Source organism: Crocodylus siamensis, chromosome 6 (assembly GCF_052110815.1).
Source record: "Crocodylus siamensis isolate JL-2025a chromosome 6, ASM5211081v1, whole genome shotgun sequence".
Classification (NCBI taxonomy): Eukaryota; Metazoa; Chordata; order Crocodylia; family Crocodylidae; genus Crocodylus; species Crocodylus siamensis.
In genome coordinates this window covers 96,135,403-96,160,621 of record NC_143400.1, presented here as the reverse complement: position 1 = coordinate 96,160,621, position 25,219 = coordinate 96,135,403, and the positions used below count along the sequence as shown (strand labels likewise).

The 25,219-nt window shown below is 51.2% G+C and overlaps 1 protein-coding gene across 5 annotated transcripts in view; it reads right to left on the bottom strand.

Moving 5' to 3' along the window:
• TP63 (tumor protein p63) overlaps nucleotides 1-25,219 on the bottom strand; it is a 122,381-nt gene that overhangs the window by 2,835 nt on the left and 94,327 nt on the right. For 4 of the 5 annotated variants that reach the window (XM_090051428.1, XM_090051430.1, XM_090051429.1 and 1 more), the window contains 9 exons: nucleotides 20,019-20,205; nucleotides 18,363-18,478; nucleotides 17,988-18,097; nucleotides 17,160-17,296; nucleotides 15,592-15,674; nucleotides 14,378-14,514; nucleotides 2,952-3,109; nucleotides 1,850-1,994; nucleotides 1,073-1,166 (listed from right to left, as the gene is read on the bottom strand). In XM_090051428.1, the coding sequence (XP_089907554.1) occupies nucleotides 1,073-1,166; nucleotides 1,850-1,994; nucleotides 2,952-3,109; nucleotides 14,378-14,514; nucleotides 15,592-15,674; nucleotides 17,160-17,296; nucleotides 17,988-18,097; nucleotides 18,363-18,478; nucleotides 20,019-20,205 (1,167 nt within the window). The remainder of the gene's footprint in view (nucleotides 1-1,072; nucleotides 1,167-1,849; nucleotides 1,995-2,951; nucleotides 3,110-14,377; nucleotides 14,515-15,591; nucleotides 15,675-17,159; nucleotides 17,297-17,987; nucleotides 18,098-18,362; nucleotides 18,479-20,018; nucleotides 20,206-25,219) is intronic. The other variant, XM_090051427.1, reaches the window with a different exon arrangement.

Sequence of the window (25,219 nt, the reverse complement as noted above, 5' to 3'; positions counted from 1 at the left end):
CAAGAGCAACCTGGGGGACCTCTACAAGCTGCCATTAAGGCTCTTCCATCAATGCCTTGCAGGCGGCCGTGCCCGTACGCAATGCCTTGCAGGCGGCCGTAGGCAATGCCACCTGCAAGACACTGATGGAAAAGCCTTAATGCAGATGAGTTCAAGGGCACAGCACTAGAAACCTGGCCTGTGCGCCAGGCCTGCCCTCTTCGTGCTTCTTCCTGGGGGCTTAGAAATCCACTTGTCCGGAAAGATTGCTTTGTATTAAAATGAGGGTTAATTAAGGACTGTCCCTAGCAGGACAGAGCTTAAGAGGACAGGAGGGATTTTGGCTCCGGCACTGCAGAGCAACTCTGGTCCCTCTTAATTACCTGGGAGCCGCTGGAGCATCTCCTGCCACTGCTCCTTGCTCTGGACCCTGCAAGAGCTCCTGCCTGAAGCATGCAGCACGGTGCCTATTGCACCCAGCTGTGAGTTCAGCATCCTGGCCTGAACCTCCCTGAGGTTTGGGACAGATGTGCATGTCTGAACATCTGGTATTAGGAACCGTCTCCAGTTCACGAGGCATTGCTGGGTTTGCTTGCTAGCTAACAAGTGGGGTGGGTCTGCCCTGCCCCAGTAAGCGCCCTGGTCGGACTGGTTAGCCGGTGTTCAGTTTGGATCGGTTCTCCCAGCCGCGGCAGAGAGCAGAGAAGCAGCGCAGCCTGCAGAAGCGAGAGCGCCCAGCCCCGGCGGGGACGCAGCAGCCGGAGTGGGGCAGGAGGAAGCAGGCCTGTGCAACGAGCCATGCGGGACAGACCAGAGGGCAGAGAGCAAGCACCCAGAGGAAAATCATTGAAGCAAGGGGTGAAACGAGGGCCAGAAAATCGCAGACCACTGTCAGGCAGCCATGGGGGACACCAGCGGGCGTGCAAGTCGCGGGCATCTGAACCTCCAACGGAGGGGCACGGTTTGGGGAGAGGCTGGTTAGAAACTAGCAGCACCTGCACGTCTGCGCAGTCGTCTGGGAGTCGCGACCTGCTCGGCCTGGGGCCGCGGGGGCCAGGGCGCAAGCAAACAAAAGGGTGACACAGTTACTTACATCCATGGAGTAATGCTCAATCTGATAGATGGTAGTCAGCCCCTGGGTCGTGAAATAATCCACACAGGATGAGCAGCCCAGCCTCGCTAAGAAGCTGCAGAGGAGGGGGGAAGGGAAGGAGAGAGAGAGAGAAAAAAGGATCACCCTGGCTGCAATAGCCCAACGCAGACAAACCGAACACTCAGCAACCAGGTCTGGGAGGCAGCGCCGTGCACGCTGCCGCCGCCGAAATCTCCGAGGCCCCGCGATGCCGCCACGCGCGCGGCTCTGTGCAAGGCGAGTCAAGGAGCCAGCGGACTGGCCCTCCTCACGCCAGCCTGGGCGCCGCGGTTTATTTTCAGCAGAGAGGGGCTGGGAGGGTGGCACAGGCCTCCGGGGGCGCATCAAAACCGAAGCGCCTCCCTTCGGGAAATCCAATGTTTAAACCTTATTCCACATATGCAAACACCAGAACAACCTATCTGCCCTTCCTCGCGAGCAGGGGCCGCCGGGTTAGGATAGGCAGCAGCACCACGTCGAGGCACCTCGGTTCTCACGCCATCAGCGGCTCCCGGAGGACCGGGTACCCTCAACTCCCGCGGACTTGCCGCTTGGCCTCCGCAGGGCAAGGCTCTTCGCTTCTAGACGGGGGGTGACCACTCACGGCTGGGGGTGGCGAGATCGATTCCTGCTTGCAAAGCCCCGGGGTGCTGGCGCGGCCGGGCAGAGCGAGCGCACCAAACCCGGCGCCCCAGAGAAAGGCATGTTTATTTTGGCGCGAATCTGGCTCCCACTCACCTGACGATGCTGCAGTCGGAGGGGTAAGGAGGAGGGGGGGTGCAGTGAGACGTCGAAGGCATGGAGAGCGGGGGAGGCAGGCCCTGCGTGGGGCTCAGGCCGTTCATGTCGCCGGTCATCGCCATGTGGGTGCCCATCATCGGAACTGGGTGGGAGGAGGAGCCGGTCGTTACACGGGGGCTCCAGGCTGCCCCGCGGCGGCAGAGACCCCAACTTTTCAGAGAACGTCGCAAGCATTGTGCTCTGCTCCTCTCCCTCCCCCCGATCATCTCAGGCCTCGAGAAATGACAGCCCTCTCTCCTGGCTGGGGTAACTGGAGACCCAATGCTCCCCCGCCCCAGCCAGCCTCCGTCACGAGCAGGCCAGGTGTAAACCTAAGCAAACTGCAGCCCTCGCCGCTGTCTTTGCTGTCAAAGCATGGACAGCGCGGTAACCCAATTCCCAGCCTGGTTTGCAGGGGCCCCGAGTGCCCCAGGAGGCTGGGAACAGCTGCGGGGTTGAGTGGGGGGAGACCCTCCATGGCACAGGCTTTGTTTAAACGCAAGGAGGGGTTTTGCCACAGAGGGACGTTCATGCTTTGCCCTACACATCAGACGGGCAGCAAGCAGACAGCGCAGCGTGCTTGTTTTGCTCCAAGGCGCGCGGGAACGTGTGCGAAGCTGGGCAGACGGCATGCCTCCCGGTACCCAGCTCAGGGCACGATCGCTGCCTTCAAGGAGTCTGACTTGGCTCTAGGATTCCCGTGCTGCTGACAGCCCTGGAGATGCAAGTGCACGGCAGGGACAGCAGTTCATGCCTTCCCCCAGGCACCTCCACCTCGAGCTGGGGGTGGACTCCTGCTTGGCTGGGGACCACTCCAGGCAATGCCCAGGCTTGCGGCTATGCTACAGTAGCTGGGAAGGGACTCCATGAGAATCAGGAAGATGGATAACTCGCCTAGTCACTTCCCATGCCCCCGCACGGCATCTTATTCCCAGGTCCCCCCACCTCCCATGCCATCCACTGCTGCCCCTTGCTTTCACCCATCTCCCTGCTCTTATCCCACAGTGCAGCAGAGGCTTTGCACACCTACGAACAGGGACCCGCAAGAGAAGGAGCTTACTGTTGCCTCCCATGCCGTCGGGGATGGTGGTGGGGGTCAGGGCGTTGCGCTGCTGGGGGTTGATGAGCTGGCTGACTGACGGCAGCTTGTTCATGCTGTTCATCTTGCTGAGTGGCGGCGAGCTGGAGCCGTAAGTCGACTGGGACTGCATGGAGCTCCTGGGAAAGAAAAAGAGAGGTTATAGCAAGGCACAACACTGCCATTTCGGAGCAGGGGCATTCATGGCTCCGCAGGCAGGGAGAGAGGCAGGGGTGCCCACACCCCCCTAACGAGACACCAGGAGACTTATTCCCAGAGCTCTTCAGCAATGCCCTTTTTATGGCCAAGTTAAAAAGCCAACCCTTCCCTCTCCCCACAGTACCCAAGATCTCATCAAAAACAACCCAGAAAATGAACTTGTTTCATTTCTGGATCCGGCATTTCAGGTTTTCATTTAAGAAAACAGGAAAACATTTTAAAGGCTGGGATACAAAATCGGAAAATTTCTTCCAAAAAAAATTTTTTTTTTGGGTGCAAACATTCGCCTTTGGGGTCACAAAACCATTTTTAAAAAAAGGGTCTTTTGAGGGACTTTTATTGTTGCCAATAGCTCCCTGTGGGTGGTTTAAGTCTTCAGGGTTGGGTACCACCATTATGATACCGGCTTCTTTAAGAGTCTCCCAAGGGTTTGGAGAATGAGCCCGACTGTCCCTTTGCAGGTACTCACACGGACCAGAAAAGCCTGTGAGCACTTCCGACGTGTGTGCAAACACCAAGCTTTTTCTGGAAGCTTTCTAAGGGATTGCCTGCACAAAACTGGCTTATTTGAATGCAGACTGGGTGTTCAAATCCCCTAGGCTCCTCTGAAAAATACCAGCCTTGAACCGTCACTGTGTAAAGCCAAGCCAAACGAAGCCTGCAAGGAGAGGGCTGCTTTGACTCTCCAATCCAAGCTGACCCCGCTGGGTCCAGCAATAGTGCCCTTCTCAGTTACACACCTGGCCGGAAGGAGAACGGCTCATGAGACCCTTCTCCTTTCCACCCCAGACTGCTTACGAGGCAGCGATCCAGCTGGGAAGAGCACAAGCGCGCAGGCCAGACGGTTTATGAATGGCAGCCCGGTCTCCGGATCGCGTTACCACTGCGGCATTATTTGGGATATGCAGAAAATGGGTCGTTGAGCTGCTCTAACGGTGCAACTGGCAGCGTGCTGCACTGCCTCCCCGCCTCGATGGCCGGAGCAGAGATCTGGCACGCAGGACGCGCTCCTGAGCTTCCTGAGTCACAGAGCCCGAGCGAATGCTTTGCACCCTAACAGGTACAGGGTTAATGTCCAGGGGTGTTTTTGCTGCATGGCTTCCCGCAAGGAAACTGGCTCAGCTTCTGCACGTCTGGTTGAACTGGATTCCTGGGAGCTGGCTTTCCTTGTGTGTAAAGGGCATAAGGGCCTCCTGAACCATTCCCAACTACAGACTTCACCGTGTCCCCAGAAACAACCGAAGTTCCTGGCTGGTTTGAGAGGCTAGCTGCACGCGATGGGGAGACTCAGCACCACCTGCCTGAGTCTTGCTGGGTAGGGTGGAGCAAACATGCGAATCGGGCACTGGATCCAAGTCCCTGGGGGCAGCTGACTAACTGCACAATTATCAGAGCAAGGGAAGGGCGCACATTGCACTTTGGGGGCGCAGATGGCAGATAAAATCCAACAGGTTTGCAAGAGGCGAGGAAATGGAAAGGGTTTCTGATCAGCGTTAAGCAAGAGGTGCAGCTCCACAGGGAAAATGAAACCCAACCACAGAGCTCGGACCCAACATTTCCAGGCAGGATACAGACTGAGATCTCACGTTGCATTTTTAAAAGCACACACCGGCCACAAAGGTCTGGCCTACACTGACCCCCAGGCTCAGAAGGCTTTGGGATATCTGGTTACACACGTCTCTCTCTCCAGAAATGTGCGCCAAAGTCATTAGGTGCTTGTCACAGCCATGCACCCTGAATAATGTGAACCCAAGAATTAACTCTTGGGACACTGCGGGGTGAAACCCTTTGCTTTTAAGCCCAAAAGGCATACGACTGACCCCACAGCAGACCTCTGCTGGGGTCATTCTGGGCAAGGCAGTCAAGTTGTGCAGAAGACAACCTGCCCACAGCTGGTATGTAAATTTGGGATGGGTTGCATTTAAAGGAAAGTCCTATTTTAGTAGCATAGATTTTTCTGTGGCTGCATGGACCCTCAAAAGTGCAGTGGGCCTAACTCTGTTACCGCACATCAACGGCAACAGGAACAGGGTCAGGCCAATGTTGAGTGCTTAAAGTGCCACAATCCAGGCGCTCCTGGCCAAAATAGGAGGACTCGACTGTCTTCTCACAGGGCTGGATACAGGCACGAGATGACAATCAGATACCAAAGAGATACCCCCATACACACTGAAGTTAAGCTAAACCCACATACAATATATGGAAGACAAAAGCAGAGACAGGCAGCAAGGGAAAATCCCCAACATAAACCAAGTTGCAAAAGTTTATTGAAAATGAACATCACACTTCCATATAGCAACAGCATCAGGAATTGCAAAAAAAAGACAGCTTCTGGTATTAAACACACAGTAGACTACGTGGTGCTTGAGACAGGTGGCTTCTTCCCATTTTTAATAGGTACGAAAAATTAATGGGCGTGCGAAATTCGCATATAAAAACGATGCTTAATAAGTTCCATGGAGGCTTAAAGCCTGAAACATTTATGGGATACAACTGCCAATGAAATGCATTTTAACATCAAGGCATCAGGACTGCAAATACCCCGCTATTGATGCTGTTTGGGACAGCCTGCCTGGGACAAAAAGGCACAGAGTGAAGGACAGCGGCTGATGTATCTCTCCCTTCATGAAGCCAAGTCATGATATGGCCAATAGTATTTGCAATTATGCAAGCTAATAGGGGGGTAAGCAGTTCTCATGCTCTGGGGCAAAAACTGATTACGTAGAACGGACAGGGAGGGCATTTTGTGCGAGGCATGGCTTAGTTGGGCAGCATACTTCATGCACAAGTCCCCTTTCCTCCCCATTCCTGGGCATCGGCCCTTACAAAAGGACCCTACACATCAATGGTGTGGTCCAACAGCACATGCCCTGCAACACGTATGGTCGAGATTACAGGATGCTCCGTCATGCTGCTGAACAGACGAGCAGTAGCTGAAGTCCACAAGTGTGTTCACCACCATGAAATAATATTTCCCAACTGCAGTCCAAGACATGGCTATCTATGCAGATCCCACGTGAGGTGTGCTCGAGTCCCAGGCATAGGATCGTAGAAAATGGGGGTTGAAGGGAGCTCACATCTAGTCCAGCCCCCTGCTCCAAGCAGGACCGGCTCCAACTCCATCATCCCAGCCAAGGCTTGGTCAACCCAGGGCTTCAAAACCCCCGAGGATGGAGAACTTCCAAAGATGCAAAACTTCCAAAATTCCCACCACATCTCCAGATAACCTGTTGCAGTGTTTTACTACCCCCGGTGAGAAAGTTTTCCCTAATATCCAACCTCAACTTCCCTTGCTGCAACATGAGCCCATTTCTCCTTCTGTCATCTGCCCCCACTGAGACCAGTCCAGCTCCATCCTCTTCGCCACCAAAGAGGTTGTATGCCATAGCAGGGCCACAAATGAGCTGTGATGTCCCGATCCCACATCTAGGACCGACAGAAAAAGCAAAGTGACCAACTCAGGATCCCAAATGTGTCCCAACAAGGAGACCACTTGGTGCCCTACATCTCAAAAGAGCCTTTGGTATAACAGATGAGCCAGCCCTTTGGTCTCCAAGCACACGCATATGGATGATCAAGCCACAGCCCACCAAAGTTGGGGCGCTGTCCTTTGGAAGTCGGCATTTTGCCTCAGAGCTAAATGAAGAGGAGAGAACTTAATGAAATCGGCAGTTGTTCCATGCATACATCCAAGATATGGGAACAAGGAAGAAAAGTAGCTGATGCTAGCGGAGACAGCCATACCAATGTGGAGAGGAGTCTGTTTGATAACAGCTATGCAATGGCCAGCCTGCATGGTTATTCTTTGGGGAGAGGGAGGAAGGCAGACGACAGGATTTGTTTGACCAAAGCCATAAAACAAAGCTTCTGAAATGCCTAGAGAGAGGAGATTTCCTCCAGAATGGGATTTTGGCAAGAAAAGTCAAGGTCCAAGCAAAGATGAGACCTCAGTGAGTCTCCACGGAAGACAGGACCAATCCTGAGCATGCGGCGCTCGTCGACACTGCTGGCTGAGGCAATGGCCATTTGCAGGTGTGAAGACGGGAGCTAGAAGAAGGACCGCAGAAGGAGCTGAAAGGAGCCACAACCATGCTTCCTAGCCTAGTCGTGAGATCTCACATAGAAAGGGGACATGCAAGTACTCTTTCAGCTACTCGATATCGTGGGATAGGAGAAGCAGGACAGAGCATTTCAAGAGAGACCTTCAAAACAGAGGCCTTGACTCAAACTGAGGACACGTGGGGCTGCCCAGCCTGAAAACCAGATGAAATAAGTTTGTATGGAGGGCTTCTTATTAGGTGGCAGGATCTCCCAGACTGGGAAAAGACAGTCCCCATCTCTAATGTCCAGCCAGCCAACATCCATGCTGCTAAAAGGCAGTGGTCTCAGATCTGCTTACTAGTTGAAGAGTTATTAAACATAATGTACTCCAAAGCTTATATTTAATTATATTGTTCAATTATGTCTATCTGGTGTGCACAACATCTGGATCTGGATGCACTCTCTTACCCTGAGTCTGTAGCATTATGAAGTGAAACGGGGGACTGGATGGTATCTGGGGAAGTTTCCTTAGCCAGAATGATCTCAGCTCTTCCATAATGCCTGCAACGGTCCTGTCTGAGCTGGCACATTTTTCTAGGGATCATAGCTCAAAAAAAGGTCAAAGACCCACTCAGGCCCAGACAACCCATTGGATTGCATGGTTAAGGCATGTGGGTTTCTGGAGCCAACAGCATGCGAGGGAGAGGTGTAGTAAGCAGTGTGTCCAGCCACCCATTTACAGCTGGGGGAAGCCTCTGATGGGCAAAGACTCAGGAAGAGAATTGGACGGGGCATGCATGGATAACCACCTCCAACCCCCGCGTGCCTGCTGGGACCAATTGAGCCCTGTGGAGAGGGCAAAGCCTACATCTAACATGCATGACCGTCTCACGACTGGGCACATATCTGTCCAAAAGACGGAGAATCCTTGGAGGAAAAGCCAAGTGTCCTTGGTGCGCTTGCTCCCTCAAAGGGCTCATTCCCAAGGATGCACTGCATTTTTCACATGGGTTAGAGTAGCTCCTGGGACCTTCTGCTTGGCAGATACCATCAATCCCATGCTGGTCATGGCCAAGTGAGTCATGCCCCTATTGGTAGGGGCAATGGCAGGCCAGCATTTCACCAGGGCCTGATGCATCTCTGCAGTAGGACCTCTTTCAAGGGGGGAGTAAAACCCCATGGGTCTTTCTAGGTCAGTGGCTTTCAACCATTTTAGATTCAAGACCCCCTTTAGAAAACACCAGCTCTTTCACTCATTTTTTTTTTGACTGTGGAAAAACAATAGAGCAATTCTTCTGTTGCAAAGAACTCGGGAAGCGGGTAGCAAGAGTTTTAACACTTTGCATTCCTATTTGAAATCTCTGGGTTTATCTTGCGGACCGCATTTCCACACCCAACAGTGCTAACACTGCGTGGTACCCGTGGCACTCCTGGAAAGGTCTCAGGGTCTTCCTCAAACATCTCAAGATGCTGCAACCGTCTGGTTGAGACAAGGAGCCCTGGCCCCTGGCTTTCCCAGTCCTTGCTGGGAAATACCTCCATATAGAAACCTCCACCAACCAGAATAGCTGTAGCCAAGAGTGAGAAAGTTGAACTCTCACAAGTGCTTGAAACCAAAAACCCATGAAGTCTGTCGTCAATACACAAAATGACATTATCACCTTTAAGCGACTGGGACTGGAAAACAAAAGGAAATTTGGATGGATAGCAAGGGTTGAAAATAGTCCAGTAAAGGCTAAGGAATAGTTAGGTAGACATTGCTAGGTCCATCTTGCTCTGCCAGGCAGTAAGAAGGGACCGATGGGTGGCTGCAGATGCTCCTGGGAGCAGGGACAGGGGAACATCAGAGCCCAGGTGCTGCGCAAACACGGCTGTCCAAACACATCATCATCACATATGTGCAACAGGCATGCACACCTGAAGGAGAAGCCACAGCAGGGTCAATGTTTCCCAAGAGAACTGGAGCTTCCCAATCCATTGCCAACAGCTTCATCCAACCCTACCGAAGCCAACACGAGCCGCTCCGAGTTCAGGGGTAGTTGAATTAGCCCCGCAAGGAAAACTGAACCAAACCAGACAGTCCTCTGACTTCCGCAGGCTGCCGATCAGACCCGTTGTGATTAAGGGGAGATAGGTTGGAGGGCGTATTGCTACAGAGAAAAAGACCGACCCATGCTAGTTATGGTGCTCGTCACCTCCATCTGTCCAGCAGGAGGGACCGTTTCGACTCCTTGCATTACTACTGCATGTCCAGCATTCAGCCAGGCCCAACTAGCCGACCATCACAGGCTGCTGAAACACAACCCCCCAAAAGCCCCGTGAAAACGTCTTTAATTTAACAGGACAAGAGGCATTTTAAAGACTGAGACCTGCTCAGAGAAACTCCTGCGAGTTTCACGAATCCAGCAAAAAGTACAGCAGATTTTTTTTTACAAACATGTTACAAAAGACACACCGAGGAAGACGGTGTGGGTCCAGACCTCCCAACGCTAACGCTACAGCTACGAGATGAATCATCCCTCTTTGCAAAGGCTGAGTCCCTCGTTCGTGCTATTTGCTCTGTTTCTAGCAAGGTGTTTGTTTGCCACAGAGTTTCTAGTCCTGGAGCTGGACAACCCCCCCAAGCCTGCCGGATTTAGGGGTAGACGGATGGGTTTGAGGGGCTGGAATGTTTTAAGAAGGCATCGGTCTGTTTGGGAGGCTCTCTCCGCGAGTCTGTGAGTTCAGTCCTGAAGCAGGCCGAAAGGAGACTGTAGAGAAGGAACCAAAGAAAAAAGGAGAAAAGATCAAGCCTTGAAACCTTTATAAACAACCAGGGAGAGAAAACAACCATTTTTGACCTTCATGATCACAGTATGGACTGGCAAAGGAAAAAAAACAACCCTCTGGTCACTGGGACCTCTATGGGGGTTTTAGCATGTTGTACAGCCCCGGATAAAAGCACCCAATGAAGAAAAACGATGGAAGAAGAGCACCCCAGCTCAAAGCCGAGATGCATGGTTGCAAACTCAACTGGAGAAGCAACAGGTTTCCACTGCAGCCTACGCCAAGCTTTGCCTGCTTAACTACGGAAGCTGGCACCCCACGCGGCGGGAGGGAGGAGGTTATTGTTAGACAGTTCAACTCCTGAAGTCTAGCAACTATATCCTCAGCCTGGTGGAGGGTACTTCTACCCGAAAGCTTGCAAGGAAGAATTTTTCCAACTATTTTAGTTGGATTTACCCCAAACAACCTTGTCTGTGATGTATACCCATGACACTTCAGTGGCCAGCTGCACGACTTCGGAGGCCTGGGCTATTATTACTGAGATCCACCGTACTCACAATGAACAGAAGGCCCGCCGCAGCTACTACGCAGCGAAATGTATTGCTACCTTCCTGAGCAATACTCCTAGAAAGTATGAAGGAAGTACTCCTACTCCTAGAGAAGTACTAGGACAAGTACTCCTACTCCTAGAGAAGTACTGCTACTTCTAGCACCAGCATTTTTTTGCTCCCTTTCTCTCTGCCTGGAGCGGAGGACGCATGCCGGCGAGGCAAGGAGGCGTAAGGCCGGCACGGTCAATCCTGGTGACCTGACCAAAGTACCCACGGTGCCACAACGGTCTTGCGAGGTCCTTTCCAGCCCTAATGCCTACGAAACCACTGCCAATGTGTTGCTCTCCCACTGCAAGCCGTGCAAATTCATGCCACGGGCATCTCGCTTGAAAAGGGGCAGGTGACGGGCTTGTGAACTACTCGCTGCCAGGTGCTACGGGACACATTTTGCTGGCAAACAGCAAGAAGAGGATTCCCTCATCTCGGAAACACTTCAGCCAGTCTGCGGGCCCTGCAAACAGCTGGGCAACCTGCTGCTGCGTGCAATACCAGGGAGGAAAGGAGATGTGTCCGAATCTGAGAAGGTGCTTTCCAGGGGAGATCTACTGCCAACGGGGAAAGAATGAAAAGCTCTTTTCATTTACGTTGAGGAGCTGCCTCAAGAGGAAAGGACTTTTGCCCCCATCACCCACTTCCAGGATTCCTTGTTAGTACTGGAGAGCCATGCTTTAAGCCAGCATGGTTGCCAAACTGAACACAAACGGTCTTCCAGCTTAATGTACAATAAAAACGACCCCAAAATTTGGCTGTGGTAGAGGCAGGATGAAGATGGATGCTCCAAACCCAGCTGTGATCATGAAGGTATTTGGCATAACAATAAATAAGAGAAAACCATGCAGGAAAACATGAGCAGACAGAAAGAAAATAAGACGCACAGAGACAGAGACGGAGAGAGAGAGAGAGAGAGACAGGCTCTGAGTAATTGTAATTACTGAGGGATTTTCTGATTACCTTGCAGAATCCAATTTTTTTTTTTTGATCACCATACAGACTTCTTTTCTTTCTCATCCTTAATCATTAAGACAATTATGTTTCCTGCCCTGCCAAATGCAATTAGGTTATTTTTTTTTCCCTTCTTGTAAATTGACGGTTATCGTAATTTTCCAAAATAAGATCTAGTTTATTGCTTTTTTTTTTTTTGAAGCAATGACCATATTGCCCCCGGTAAATTCCCTTTTGCTTCTTTCAACCATCAACCGCACCCCTTTCGAAATTCAGGATGAATCCTCTGCTCTAACCTTAAGTGGAGAATACTCAGCCTGGCTTTTCCATGTTGGAAAACATTTGCAATAGCATGGGAGGTTCTCCGCCTGGTATATAAATGTGCACGAGCACGGTTATGCTTCAAGAATCAGAAACCAGAGAGAAGCAGCCAAGGCTCCTAAGAGCAGCAATCGGAGCCACGTGGGCAGACCCCCAGAGGATACCCAGAGACCCCCGTCCGACTCGCGCTCTCAGTCGCGCACACCAAATTGCACGGTGTGACGTGTAGCTTCAAATCCCGGCATACGCAGCTCACAGGCAAAACGCTGGTGCGCGCTTCTGGAAGCCCTATTCATAGCTACAAAAAATACACTTCCCCTTCCTGACAAAAAAGCAGCCTGGTAGACGAGTTGCATTTTATTTGATTTTGGATGCCAACAGGGCCTGAATCCCTCCTTAAGCAAGTGCCCACTAACCCTCGCCTTCCTGCATGGGAGCTTCTTCTCAAACTCAGCGACTGCAGATTGCCTGCCCTTGCACTGAGATGCTGCAAACTCCTCCCAAAAGAAAGGTAACTACCACCAAAACCTATTGTTTTAACACTAAAGGCGCTTTTCTCAGTTCGTTTGTCACGGAGCAAAGCCTCTAACTCAGGTAAACCCACCGGAAAGCCAACTTGGCGCATGTTTCAGCGGATGATTGGAGCCCTCTCCCTGCTCAAGACTGAGCGAGGACCAGACAACCGCTGAAAAGTAACTTTTCCTCCTGGCATTGTTCAAAGCATCTAATTGCCTGCCCCCCTGCCTGTATCAGCGCACACTCAGCAGCTGAGAAACAGCCCGGGAACTGGCACAGCGCCACGAGACAGGCTGAAAAGTTTCATTAAACTAAAACGGACGGACTCGTACGCACACAGGTCTGCAAGGCAACAAAAATACCGACTTCTGCTGCCAAAAACCCGTCCCATGGATACGGGAAGAGTGAAAACAGTAATTACAGCAAAGCAACTCTGTCAGCACCCAGAGGCAGGCTGTCATTTATTTCAACCCGCTTCTGCTTACAACGCCCCCCCCCTTTTTTTTTCTTTTTCTTTTTTTCCTTTTTTGTTTTTTTTTTACAGCAAGGACGACTCTACTTGAGGGGTCTCTCTCAAAGCAGGAAGGTTGCTCTCACTGCTGGCAGGTAGCACATAGATCTGGTGCAATCACAGGGCATGCATCTAAAAAGCAGTGGGGATTGCACCAAACGGGTGGTGAGATCCTAAAGCTCCTGGCTGCTCCATTTCAACATAGGGCTTTGTTAATAGCCCCAAAAAGGTCCTAGCTGGCACCAAGACAGCATCCTAAATGCCAGTGGGTGGAAGTCACCTGGTGCAGAGGGCTGGCACAGGTCTGGGGGCACCACACCTTGGGAGCCCTCGAGGGCTTGGATCGTTCATTGGCCTCATCGCGGCTCTGCCATGCCATGAGTTACACATCTGGTGCACAAGCAACAAGGAAAAAAGTCTCACCAAATGCCACTACCTCCAACAGACATTGCCACTTGCTGATGCTCAGGAGAGCAATTAAAGCGAGTTGGAGGATCTGGGGGCTACTTTCAACTCCGTCACTGGCATCTTACGGCCGTTTCCATTTCCCCGCAAGTTTAGATGCTTACCTACATTTTTAGATCCTTCGCCCTTTCCAAAAACGGGGACAACAGCAGTTCCTCTCACCCGCACACCAAAATTAACCTTTGCAACTGCTTTGAGACCCTGCACTGATGTGGCTTTAGGCATGTATAAAAGATACTGCTTTACAACTCCCTGAGGGCCAGGCAGATATTCTTGCCTCTCCGCCATTATGAGCGTCAGGCTTTTAAAAGTCCCGCAGTTTTTTTGAACCTACAATTTGATTTTCCACTCCAACCCTGAACCTGCCCATCGGTGACATCAAAGGAGTAATTCCCCAAAGGTGCAACGGGGCTTGCAAGCCGGGCTCTCTTGGAAGAGGTCACCGGGCGAGAGTTGGGGGGTGGATGAGCTGGGGCTGTTCAGCAGGTTGCTCCTTTGCCACAAAAAGCCCGTGGCAAGGCAGCCCCCCGCTCTGCACTTCCATCCAAAATGCTCATCAGTTCTCGTCTGCAGGCAGTTTGAGGGAAAGGCTGTTGACTCGATGCAAGTGAAGACGGCCTCAGATCACCGATCCAAAGCCCTCTCTGCTCAGCAGCCCGTCCCTGTGCATGCTAAGGTCAAGGGCACATGGTTTGCACTAAGAGGAGGCTGGCACAATTCAGCCCCCAAGCACAGTTTGGAGGGGAGGGGCAGTCTGGATGGGTTTGCTCCATTGCAGAAACAAGTCAAGGTTAGATCTCAGAGCCTCCAAGAAGCCCACTTGCTCTTGCCATAGCAGGTAAGAGCTCGCTGCTCCTTGCCTGGCTACCAAGCCAGGGTTTTGCAAATGGGATGAACTGAGGACACCCTTCTTAACCACCATCAACAGGCATGACCCACGTGGACCTCCTGTCTCTCTTTCTCTCTCTTGTCCACCCCCCAGCCCCACAGTCCTTGCTCGCTTGCTAAATACTCACTGCTTTTGGAGCAAGTGCTGGTGCTGCTGCTGCTGCTGCTGCCGGTAGGTCTCGATCGTGTGCTGCGGGAGGTACTGCATGAGCTCCAGGGACTCCTTGATCTTCAGTAACATTTCGTACGTCTCCCGGCCCCGGACCTGGGCGAAGGAGATGAGAGGGAAGACGACATAACCCTTAGAGACCGAATATGACAAAGGCAAGAGCTACAGCCCCCACGTGATCGCTTCAAAGCCAAACAAGAGTAGAGCTGCACGGACAAGCACCATCCATGCTCTTTCTGAGGGTCACAATGATCATCCCTTGCCTTCAAACTAGCGTCTAACTGCTGCACCTTTAAGGGAAGAGGTCACAGGTCAGATATGGGTGATGAATGCTTAACATTTTGGGGTTGTTCGACACCAAAGTTTTCAATGAGCTCAATGCAACTTTACTGGGTCAATGCCCTGAGTATTAGCAAGATCCAGCTGCACAGGACTTGGACGATACAGGGGCAGGAGCCACGGAAACCCTTAGGTGCATGAGGTTTACATGCATCTGGATTCAAGCTTCATAGGCCCCAAACATCTGCAGGAAGGCAGCACTGGTCTGGGCTCTTAAAGCGCTCTCTGTGCTACAAGTCTTAGGGCCAAGCACCATGCACTAGGAAACCGGTAAATGGACAATCACAGACCCACTTTGCTCCTCCACTCCCAGCTGTGTCCTGTGCTATTTACAGCACATTGCATTTCTATCAATCGCTTCCTCCCTGTGACAGATAATGCTCCTAAAAAGCCCAAGAAATATCTGCCAGAGCATGGAGGAAAAAAGGATCTGGGTCCATTATCGCTGGAGGAAGTTTGGATCCTAGAGAGGCAGGCGTGATGGGAGAAAGCTGCATTAGGCAGTAAGTCCAGCCACCTGCTAGGACAGGCTGTTCCCTCCTGGATGCTCTGGAGCAATTTGTCCAGGCTGTTTTGAAAGGATTTGCTCAAGTGGGTCCTGCATGGTATACATCTGGAGGATGAACTTAAGGTACCTGATTTGCAAAAGCCATTTCTTTCACTCCTGTACCTAATCTGTGGATAATCCCATCTGAGATGAAGAATTCCCCCCCCCCATTTTTTTTTTTTAAACTAAGCACCAAAAAAGTAGCTGTTTAGCCTTAATCTACTTATAACAATACCAAAATAACCAACAAGCTATGAAGGGAAAAGACAAAGAGGCAAATGGCTTACCGGCAAGTACAAGAGCTCATCGTCAGGAGAGCGCCGCTTTTTGATTGACGTCATCTGGATGCCGTGGGTGCCCTGCCGGAAAGCTGCAAAGAGATCCCCAAAGTGCCCCATTAAGAGACCCCCAATGCATGGGGTGGTTGCAAAGAGGATGGAGCCGGGCTGTTCTCAGTGGGGGCAGATGGCAGGACAAGGAGCAGTGGGCTCAAGCTGCAGCAAGGGAAGTTGAGGTTGGATATTAGGGGGAAAAAAAAAAATCTTTCACTAGGAGGGTGGTGAAACACCGGACCAGGTTACCCAGAGAGGTGGTGGAGTCTCCATCCTTGGTGGTTTTTAAGACTCGGCTAGACAAACTTTGCCTGGGATGATGTAGTTGGGGCTGGTCCTGCTTTGACCAGGGGGCTGGATTAGATGTAACCTCCCGACATCCCTTTCAATCCTCATTTTCTATGATTTTCTCTCTCGTTGTGCTTCCAAGGAGAATTCAGAGGAGTGGACCCATGTATACAACAGGTTGGATGAGACGTGAGGATGTATTTTTGTGACTGTGAGCTAAAGAGAGACACTGAAAACCATACATTTGAAGGCGTGTATGTGGCCATAAAGAGTGGGAAGTCAAAAAACACACAAACCAAACTCGCTATAGGATAGTAAGCCTGCATTTCACCACTAAAGCAAAAGCATTGTGATACAGTATAGGGCACAACTTAAGTACAGCACTAAAAAGCCCTTAACACACCAATAATTGTAGGTGCTTGTAGTCAGGGTGCTCTGGGCAGCCAGCAGAGCCACGGCTAACCAAACTGGGGCCACGAGACGGATGCTGACAGCAAGCACAATGGACAAAAGCACTGGCATCACCAGGCTGGCCAGTTATGAGAATACCCTCCCCAAATTGCTCAGTTCTTAAGGGAGCAGAGCAGAGACCAGGAAGGTTGAATCCCTCAATGAGGCAAGTCCTCCAGCTACAGCCCGGTGCCCAGCTAAATGGTTTCGTGCCATCACTGGGCATGCAGGAAACCCCACCCTGGAGCTGGGTATTATCAACAGCCATGGACATGCTCCCAGAGGAGAGCACTCAAAACAGCTCCAGCACTGTGGGGTTGAAATGAAGCCGAGTGTCGTCCCCCGTGGCAGGGGCAGCTGCAACCACGAAGCATCTTGAAAGATGAAGCATTGCAGAGAAATATGGGAGCACGGCTCCAGTGCACACGCAGGGCCACAGCAGGTCGCTGTAGCCTGGCCTGCTGGGTTGGACAACACCATCGCCATCCAACAGCAGCACTTGGGACAAGTCACCGCTGGTCCATGCCACACTGGGGACAGCTGGGCCATGACTCCTTGATGGAGCCAACTGGGTCAACACCCATGCATTGGTAGGCAGCGGTTTTAATCCACAGCCCGAACAGAAATCCCCGCAGATCCTTTTCATGGCAGTTTCCTGCCTTTCGGATCCCCCCCAACGCCCTCCTGTCTCTGGCCAGTCTTCATTCCCCAGGGACAGAAGCTGGAAAGCTTCCCACGCACCAAAAGCTTGGCCTGCCCTCGGCTCCGCTTTGCCAGCTACTTACGGCGCTTCGTACCATCGCCGTTCTTTGTGCTGTCGGAAACTTGCTGCTTTCGGATGCTGTCTTCATCTGCCTTGCGATCCCGGCCCGGGCAGGCGCAGATACGGGCTTCAAAACACCTGCGGCCCAGGACTTGTCCGCTAAGGCAAGGAGGAAGAGAGGGAGCGATCAACCAAAGCCCCGAAGATGTCACACCTCTCACAAGCAGGCTTAAAACTCCCAGCGTCAGGTACCATACACGCAGAGGATCAGCATATCAGCCTGTGTCCATTCCCATCCCTGCCCCAGCTCACAGACATGTGTTTGCACAGAAGCCCATCTCCAAGCCAAAGACACCTACCAGCCTCCTGACCCACTCGCTTTGGGCGTGCAAATCTGAGCACCTAGCACCTTACCAATCGCTGTATCTCGGTCTGCTCTTTTAACACCTGAGATACGATTGCATGGCAGGAGAGTTTATTGCTTGGCAAAATATCCAGCAGGAAACTCAATGCTCAGTAAAGTTGGAAAAAGAGATGTGAAATGGCTGCTGCTTCAGCCCTTTATATGCAAGGGGTTTCATCCCCAAAGCAAAGCTGTCTGCACGTAGCAAATGGGGAAGCCAACACACAGGCTACAGGTGTCTCCAAAAGCCACACAGCAAGTCATGTGGAGGTGGGACCGGACCTCCAGCATCCCCATTAGCTGCCCAACCCTGGCTTGAGAGGCTGCAATAACCTCCAGCTCCTGCACATTAAGGAATTCAACAAGCCATCCTGGTCGGGATGGGGATCAGTACTGCCTGCCGAAAACAGGGCAAAACTCTGCCGCCGACTTCCCGGCACTACTCACTCTCTGGTTTCCAGCGTCACGATGATGAGGATGGGCCGGCGGTTCATGCCTCCGACGCAGCTGCTGTTGCACATGAAGTTGTACAAGACCGTTGTGAACTCGGTGCCAACCTGCGTTGGGAGAAGCCAGCGTAAACGGGCGGCAGAACGTGCATCCCTACCTCGCTAAGAAATTTGCTTTCCCCAAAGATGGGCCCAGACTGGAATACTTGGATCTCTCAGGGTCTGGAGAAGTCCAGATCCTGCGGGGATGAGGGCAGGTCAGCTCTCAGCCCATAGGCAACCAGGACGGCGGTACCACGCGAGGGAGAACTGTGGAAGCACAACGGGGTGCCTTCAAGAGGGAGCAGAAAGGAGCCCTTTGCTCTTGATTTACCTGGGGTGGTTCATAGGGAACAAGGACGCTCTGCCGGCCCGTGATGGGGTCTTCTACGTATTGTGCATGACTGTTTCCTTCCACTCGGATCAAGTGGCTGGGAGGAGCGATCTGCCCTGCAGAAGGAAAGGAAGAGAAGGGGAGAAGTGTTTCAGTAAAGGATGCTCGTTCACTGGCAGGGTCTTTTACCAGAGGAGAAAGGCCTCGGGCTGCTACAGATGCCTTCACATTGCCCCCCTTTATCTAGCATTCCTGCACTTCACCTTTAATGCCCTGCCCTATTCTCACAGCACAGGCACGGGACAGGGAAGAGGTGGAGGGCTTGCTTAGGGTCGCACAAAACACCATAGTGGAGCGGGAAATCAAACATGGGCAGGCTAATCCCTAACCTCTGCACCATCCCGCCTCAAGAGAGGATGCATCACCCGGCTATGGGTTTGAGAGCCCTATGGTAACACACTAGCCCAGCTCCACAGGAAAACCTTAAAAAGCCTGACTATGAAACAACCCCACTCCTTTGAAGCCCTAAAGCTTTGACTTCCTTTCCAATCAAGGCTCCATGCTCTTCCTACCACTCCTGGGCCCAAAGGAGGCACAAATGAAAAGAAATACAAGTCAACTCAATGGCCCCTGTCAAAAGCCACCACTTCTCGCAGGCAGCGCACAGATCCTTTCTTCTCGGTTTCTACAAAGTTTGCAAAAATGGTAAAAATAATCATCTCCAGTGATGTCATTTTACTTTATGTTTAAAAAAGGGGGGGGGGGATGTTCTTCAAGAAAAGTTGCTTTAAAATAAGAAAAAAAAGACAAAATATTTTATTCTGAACAAATCAAAACCTTCCTCAGCATAAGTTCTTTCTCTGAAACAAAATTTGATCAACATTGATATGGTTTTTTTTAAAAAAAAGGCATTTTCTGACCGAAGACTGCTTCGCTGAACGTTTCCCACCCAGCTGTGCTTCCCAAACCATTTGAATGTCTGGTTATCATTGCATTTGTATATTAAAAGAGATCAAATCACAGCATCTTCACAGCAGCAGCCAGGCTTCCTGATACATTTTCAGCTACCACGTGCACCAGGTCAAACAAGTGGAATAGAAAATGAACCGTATCTAAAGCTAAATGAATGCCATCTATTTGGGTAAAACAAACACAAAATTTGTTTGCAAAAATGAGAACACAGGCCATGCCTGGAACAACCGATCACCCGAAACCTGAAACGGGTAACTGGAGATCAATAACAGATCAGTGCATGAGAGTGCAGATTAACATCAGATCAATATATTCATATTAAATGGGAAGCAGAACCGGCTACAGTGTGCAGCCAGCCCTTGACATTACCCTCTTCGAGGCAAACTTCCCCGCGTCTTTAAAGCTGGGATTAAGGACTCGGGGTGATATTGCATCCTGTCACTAGATCCTTGCCCTAGCAGCACCGACCATCATTCCTGAGAGGAACAGCTGCTTCTCAGAGAAAGCGAGTCTGCGGAGGGGAGGGACGAGGTCGTCCAAGCCAGGAGGGCACTGCTTCAGCCCTGCAGCATGCCCACGAGCTAAAGCAGCGCAGAGATGTCAGATGCCAACCGAGTGGACACGGAAGAGTGAAGCCCACACGCAGGTCACCCAGTAAAGCCCTCCCACGCCACGGCCCCTTACCCTCATTGAACTCCCGGCTCAGCTCGTGGTTGGGGCAACGCTTGACCACCTCTGTGACGTGCTCGGCTTTCTTGTAGACGGGCATGGCGCGGATGACGGCGCCCTGCGGCGGCGGGGTCATCACCTTGATCTGAATGGGGCATGTCTTGGCGATCTGGCAGTACAGCTTCTTCAGCTCGGTGGAATACTGGAGGGGAAGAGCAGAGCGGTCAGCGGGGTTGGTGGTGGGGCTAAGAGGTGTGCGGATATGACCGTGGCCAAAAAGCACCTTGCGATCATGGCCAACTTGCCCTCAGAGCCTCTTTGGACCCATTTTATACAGAAGAGAAATGAAGATGGGCGCTGCTTCTGAAGATGGGCCTCTCTGAGCATTGGCAAGCTCTGAACTCCCGGCCAACTTGCAGCCAGAAGTCCTACGATATTCAGCAAGCAGCTATAGACCGGCATTTGCCACCTCCATCCCTTGTGCACTGCTGGCTACAGGCACCTGGCGTGCCCCAACTATATCAGGTCACTAAATCCTTCCACCAACGTGGATAGTGGATCCTTTTGACTTCTTGCTGCTTTAACAGGCTGAGAAGGACACGTGGCTCCCAATGGCCTTAGATCGCCACGCATCTGAATGAGACGTTCTGGTCATAACTTGCATGAGGGTTTGGGGCACCTGCCAATTAGTGATTATGGCCCGGATCTGATCCCACCTGTATAGGAGCAAATGGCGCTTGCATTGCTAGGTGTTGTTGCCCAAGTGGCATTTCAGGTCCCTTTAACCCAGTTGCCCTGGGAAGTTAAGTAGCCCTGGATAAGACGGGAAGGGACAGGAGGGGCCTGTCACCTTGCAGCCTCATGCTTAGGGCACGTACCCCTGCCCCACAGCTTTCTTTCCATACGATCCAAGAACTAATAAATCTAATACGTCACTGGGGGCAGAAGCCAGACAAGGATGCGCCCTTCTGCATCTCATTTGAGCCCTCGCAGTCTACTCCTCTTCCTCTGTTGACTGCCCAGAGAGCTGCCATGTATACAGTGAAGGGTGCTCATGGCCCCAACCCGCCCATGGTCCAGTACTACGTGGTCTTTTCTGCAAGATGTTTTCTATTCTAGGCCCCTGCTGGAGCTGAGCATGAGCTGGGTCTCTTGCTCCCTGCCTAGGTGCCCTCACCACTAGGCTAGTAGGCTAAACAGTAGTTGTGCTCTTCCCTCCTCCTCCCTGCTAGTCTTGATTTTTCTGTGGCCAACATCCCGAAGACTTCCATAGACACTACGTACATTTCCTGATACAAAAGGACTGCTCTGGAGCACAGGTAGCCAAGAGAAGATCACTCAGACAGCTTACTTAGGCCACTTAAGGGAGAGCTTACTTAAGCCACTTAAAAGGAGGGCTGGACCTAGGCCTGTACGTGGTGGGTTCAGATTAGACCTCAGAAGCCTTCAAGTTTCATACTCTCAAGTACCTCTACAACCTCTTCCTCCAGGAATCCCAAAGTACTAGCTATACTCTGAAGCACAGCATTACTGCCTGATTATTTATTTATTTAGACCAATTGATCAGCCCAAACGCACGGCAAGTCAGAAGCAGACAGGACTAGCACCCCAGCACAGAGCTCAAGGGTGTGTAGGTCAGCAGAAAGCAACTCCTCACCACTGAGGTCAGATGCAACCACGCGCACAGCCCACCACAACTCTGAGTTACCGCTACAGCGCACTGCGCTCCTGCCTTCCACCTGGCCACCGTCCCAAGAGAGGTCTCGCCAGAAATTTAAACCCAACACCATTGAGCAGAGTGCCGAAGGGACTTTAGCCATGCCTGCGTGCACACCCACGATCACAATGGATTAAGCAAGCTCTTACAGGGCTGGCTACACTGCAATCTATGCCTCTCTCCAGGCTGTATCCATCAAAGGCAGCTGTCCAGTCTACTTGACCAAGGGACGTGCTTCAAAAAGCGACAAAAAGGCTATTTATTTACCTTAGTCCAAGCATAAAGAAAATTGACTCAAGCTCAGCTATGAAGGCCTCTATTCTCTTCATGATGTTCTGGGGAATTTAAAGCAAGGAACTCCCCCATTCAGACTAACCACACACTAACCACAGGAATTGCTGGCATCCTCCCACATCCATCCATTAATTTCTTACAGCAGAAGGAAAGCAAAAAACCCCATAGTGCTTGTTTTCTTGAAAAGGTCTTTCACTGCCATGGCTCATGTCCCTGGTCCCAACTGTTCAAACAAGAACCCAACAGGTACATACAGGTTACAAACACAAGCTGGCCATCATCTCCTGCCAGCGCAGGAGTGCCCGTCACATCTGCGGGCGGGTGGCTGGTGATTTGACAGCAAAGGGATTAGTTATTGATGGTCCAGGAATTATTTGCATTTCAAAAGTTTGCTCACAGCAACCTGCGAGATGGTCAGAGCTGGGAGACCGGCAGCGGAGACGGAAGGTGGGAACAGGGCAGGTCCCCTCCTCCTTTGCTCCACACCACTGCCCTGTTCCCGAGTCTCGCATTCCCTATGGCCGAGGCGCTGCAAATGTTTCAAGTTGAAGAATAAATAAATAAACCAAATTGCTAAAAGGTGAAGATGAAATTGTGCAACGTGTTTTATGTGCCTGCAGGCCAGAGATTAAAGCACACAAAGGATTTACCCAGCCTGCGGAAATGGGGAACGCGCCAATCAATTAGAAAAGACTGATTGCGAAACAAGCTCTAGATGCTGATATATCAGAGGCTTATTTTTAACCTGCTATTTCATATTAATGGTGGTGCGTTTTGGTTTTTTTCGTTTTTAATTACAAAATAAAATAGCCACTCACATTTTAAAATGGTGGGAAACTTAGCAACAGCACGTTGCTTAATATGCTAATCTGGTTACAGTCTGTGCTGCTGTCATCGCTTCAAATGGTCAATATAAATCATGAAGGCAGAGTTAACCACCTCCCAGATTTGGATCTCCAAGTCCTATGAATGAAGGCTGGGCACTCAAAAACCCTTAAGCAACTCTGGAAATGATGTGCATTGGTACATCACATCTCAGTTTAATGAGGAGGACAGAACATGCTGTAGGGGAGAACATGTCCGATGTCTACAGGTATTACAAGAGGTAGACAGCAAAGAGGACAATGCTAGGCCAATCCCAACAGTGTGGGCTAGGGTGATAGCGTTACGATGCCAAAAAATCTGCCCAGGTATGGAGTGAATGATGGTCTTAACAGCAAAGTGCTTGAGGCGAACTGCAAGACTGGTCTGAAAGAGAAGAGCTCATGCCAATCACTTGTCACCTGGGAGGCCCTCAACGTGTATACTGCAAGCAGGGACCATATTGTAGAAATGCAGCAGGAAGTGAATCCATGATTCAGGACAGGTAACAAATGGAAAACACCATATCTAGATTAAACTGCTGGGCAGGGGGTATAGGAGTGGAAATGTCAGCAGGCCAAAGGTTTAACTGCCAAAACTAAAAAACTTTCACTGGGATGAATGCACCTACTTGCTGGGATCGCTCCACCAGACATCAGGAGAGCAGCAGCAAGCAAAACAGCGCACCTGCAGATTGAAGCCGGAGGCACCTACTACAGCTCCCGGCAGGCTACACTCGGGGCAAAGTTTCCTCGCTCTAACAAAACCCCTAGATGAAAAACAGACAGAAACATGAAGAGAAATGTGGCAGTCATGACTAGAGATGACCCAGGAGGGAGTCAGGATGAATATCAAAACTGCCAAACATCTTCCTGCAAGTGCAGACCTTGCCTGGCCAACACAGAGGTGCTTGAATCATCTCTGAACAAGAATGAGTAATAAGGCTGAAGTTAACATGAAACTGGGGATGCTCCACCCATGCAAACCCATGCACAGGAAACTTTCAGACTACAGACCACCTACCTGCTGGCCTGCCCACGTACGGGGGAAACCACACACCGGCGAGGACCTTGCTAAGGCTACAGATTGAGCAGCAGCATGCACCTGCTTCTGGAACCAAATTTGAGCGTAACGAAAGACACAAGACGACGACTGGACTTAATGCCCTGGCCCATGACCAAAAATAGACAGAACGGTAGGTTTAAGTCTTGTTTAACCAGAAATACCAAGACAAAAAGTCAGACAAAAAATTCATGACCTCCAGGCCAGGAGAAGAAGTGTCCCGGTAAAGCTTCGGTATTGGAGACTCTGGTCTCAGATTGCATGGTAACGCTGCTGCTAATGAAAGGAATTGGTCTGATAACATCGCTTGATGGCATCTCACATCCAGGTGGATAAAAGTTCACGGGCATTTCAGTGGTCACCAAGAAGCGCGTATGAATGATGCCGGATCTGACCTTTCAGTTAGTGCAATGAACAGCCTGGACAGGCCTGCCAGCTACCAGGCCTCTGCAGCAAAAATCCTACTCAACTTCTAGGCAGGTTCTCGCAAAAGCACGGAGCACTTCAACTCCAAGACATGGACTCGAGCTCAGCAGGACACAGGCCCAGGTGGGTAACCGGCCTGCCCTCCTCCTAACCCCACTGCAGCTCCCGGGGCCCACTCTGGCCACCCGTGCTTTGGAGACACCACTGAGCCCGTGAGCTGGAGAGGCCAAAAGCAAAGCGACCACAGACAGAAAAAACAAGCAGCAAATATGAGAAGACAGGAGATCTTCACAGCCTCACTTCTCCCTGACTGCAGCAAATCTCCTGAGGGCCAGCGTCCAAATTCACGTCGGGCCAAGGGACCTGTAAAATCTGCCGTCACAATCATATACGCAGAGTGTAAATCTGTCCATCAAGTACCCACCGTTGGATATTAAATAATATCTGTTGGATATTAAAGTACCCACCGTTGGATATGAAATTGGCTTCGGCTTTCGTTTCTGCCAGCCTTCTTGTGCTCAGGGGTCACCTGAGTCCCAGCTATTTCTCTGCATAAACCAAAGTGAGATGGTTTTTAGTCTGGCTCCTGAAGGACTGAGCACTACAAAACTCATCACCACCTGACCAGGCCTCGTGGTGAGCAAGCTGAGCAAGGGGACTGAGCCATCTAGACGTGGAGACCAGATCAGCTCTTTACGAACCAGACCAAAAACCGACTCTTTTCCCACTAGCCCCTAGGGTCGGCGAAACGGACTGAGCAACAGCCCGAGATACTTTGGGATAAAAAACATGCTTCCAGCACCTTAACCACAAGCCTTTTGTAAATGGATGCACAAAGACAGCAGTGCCACCAACT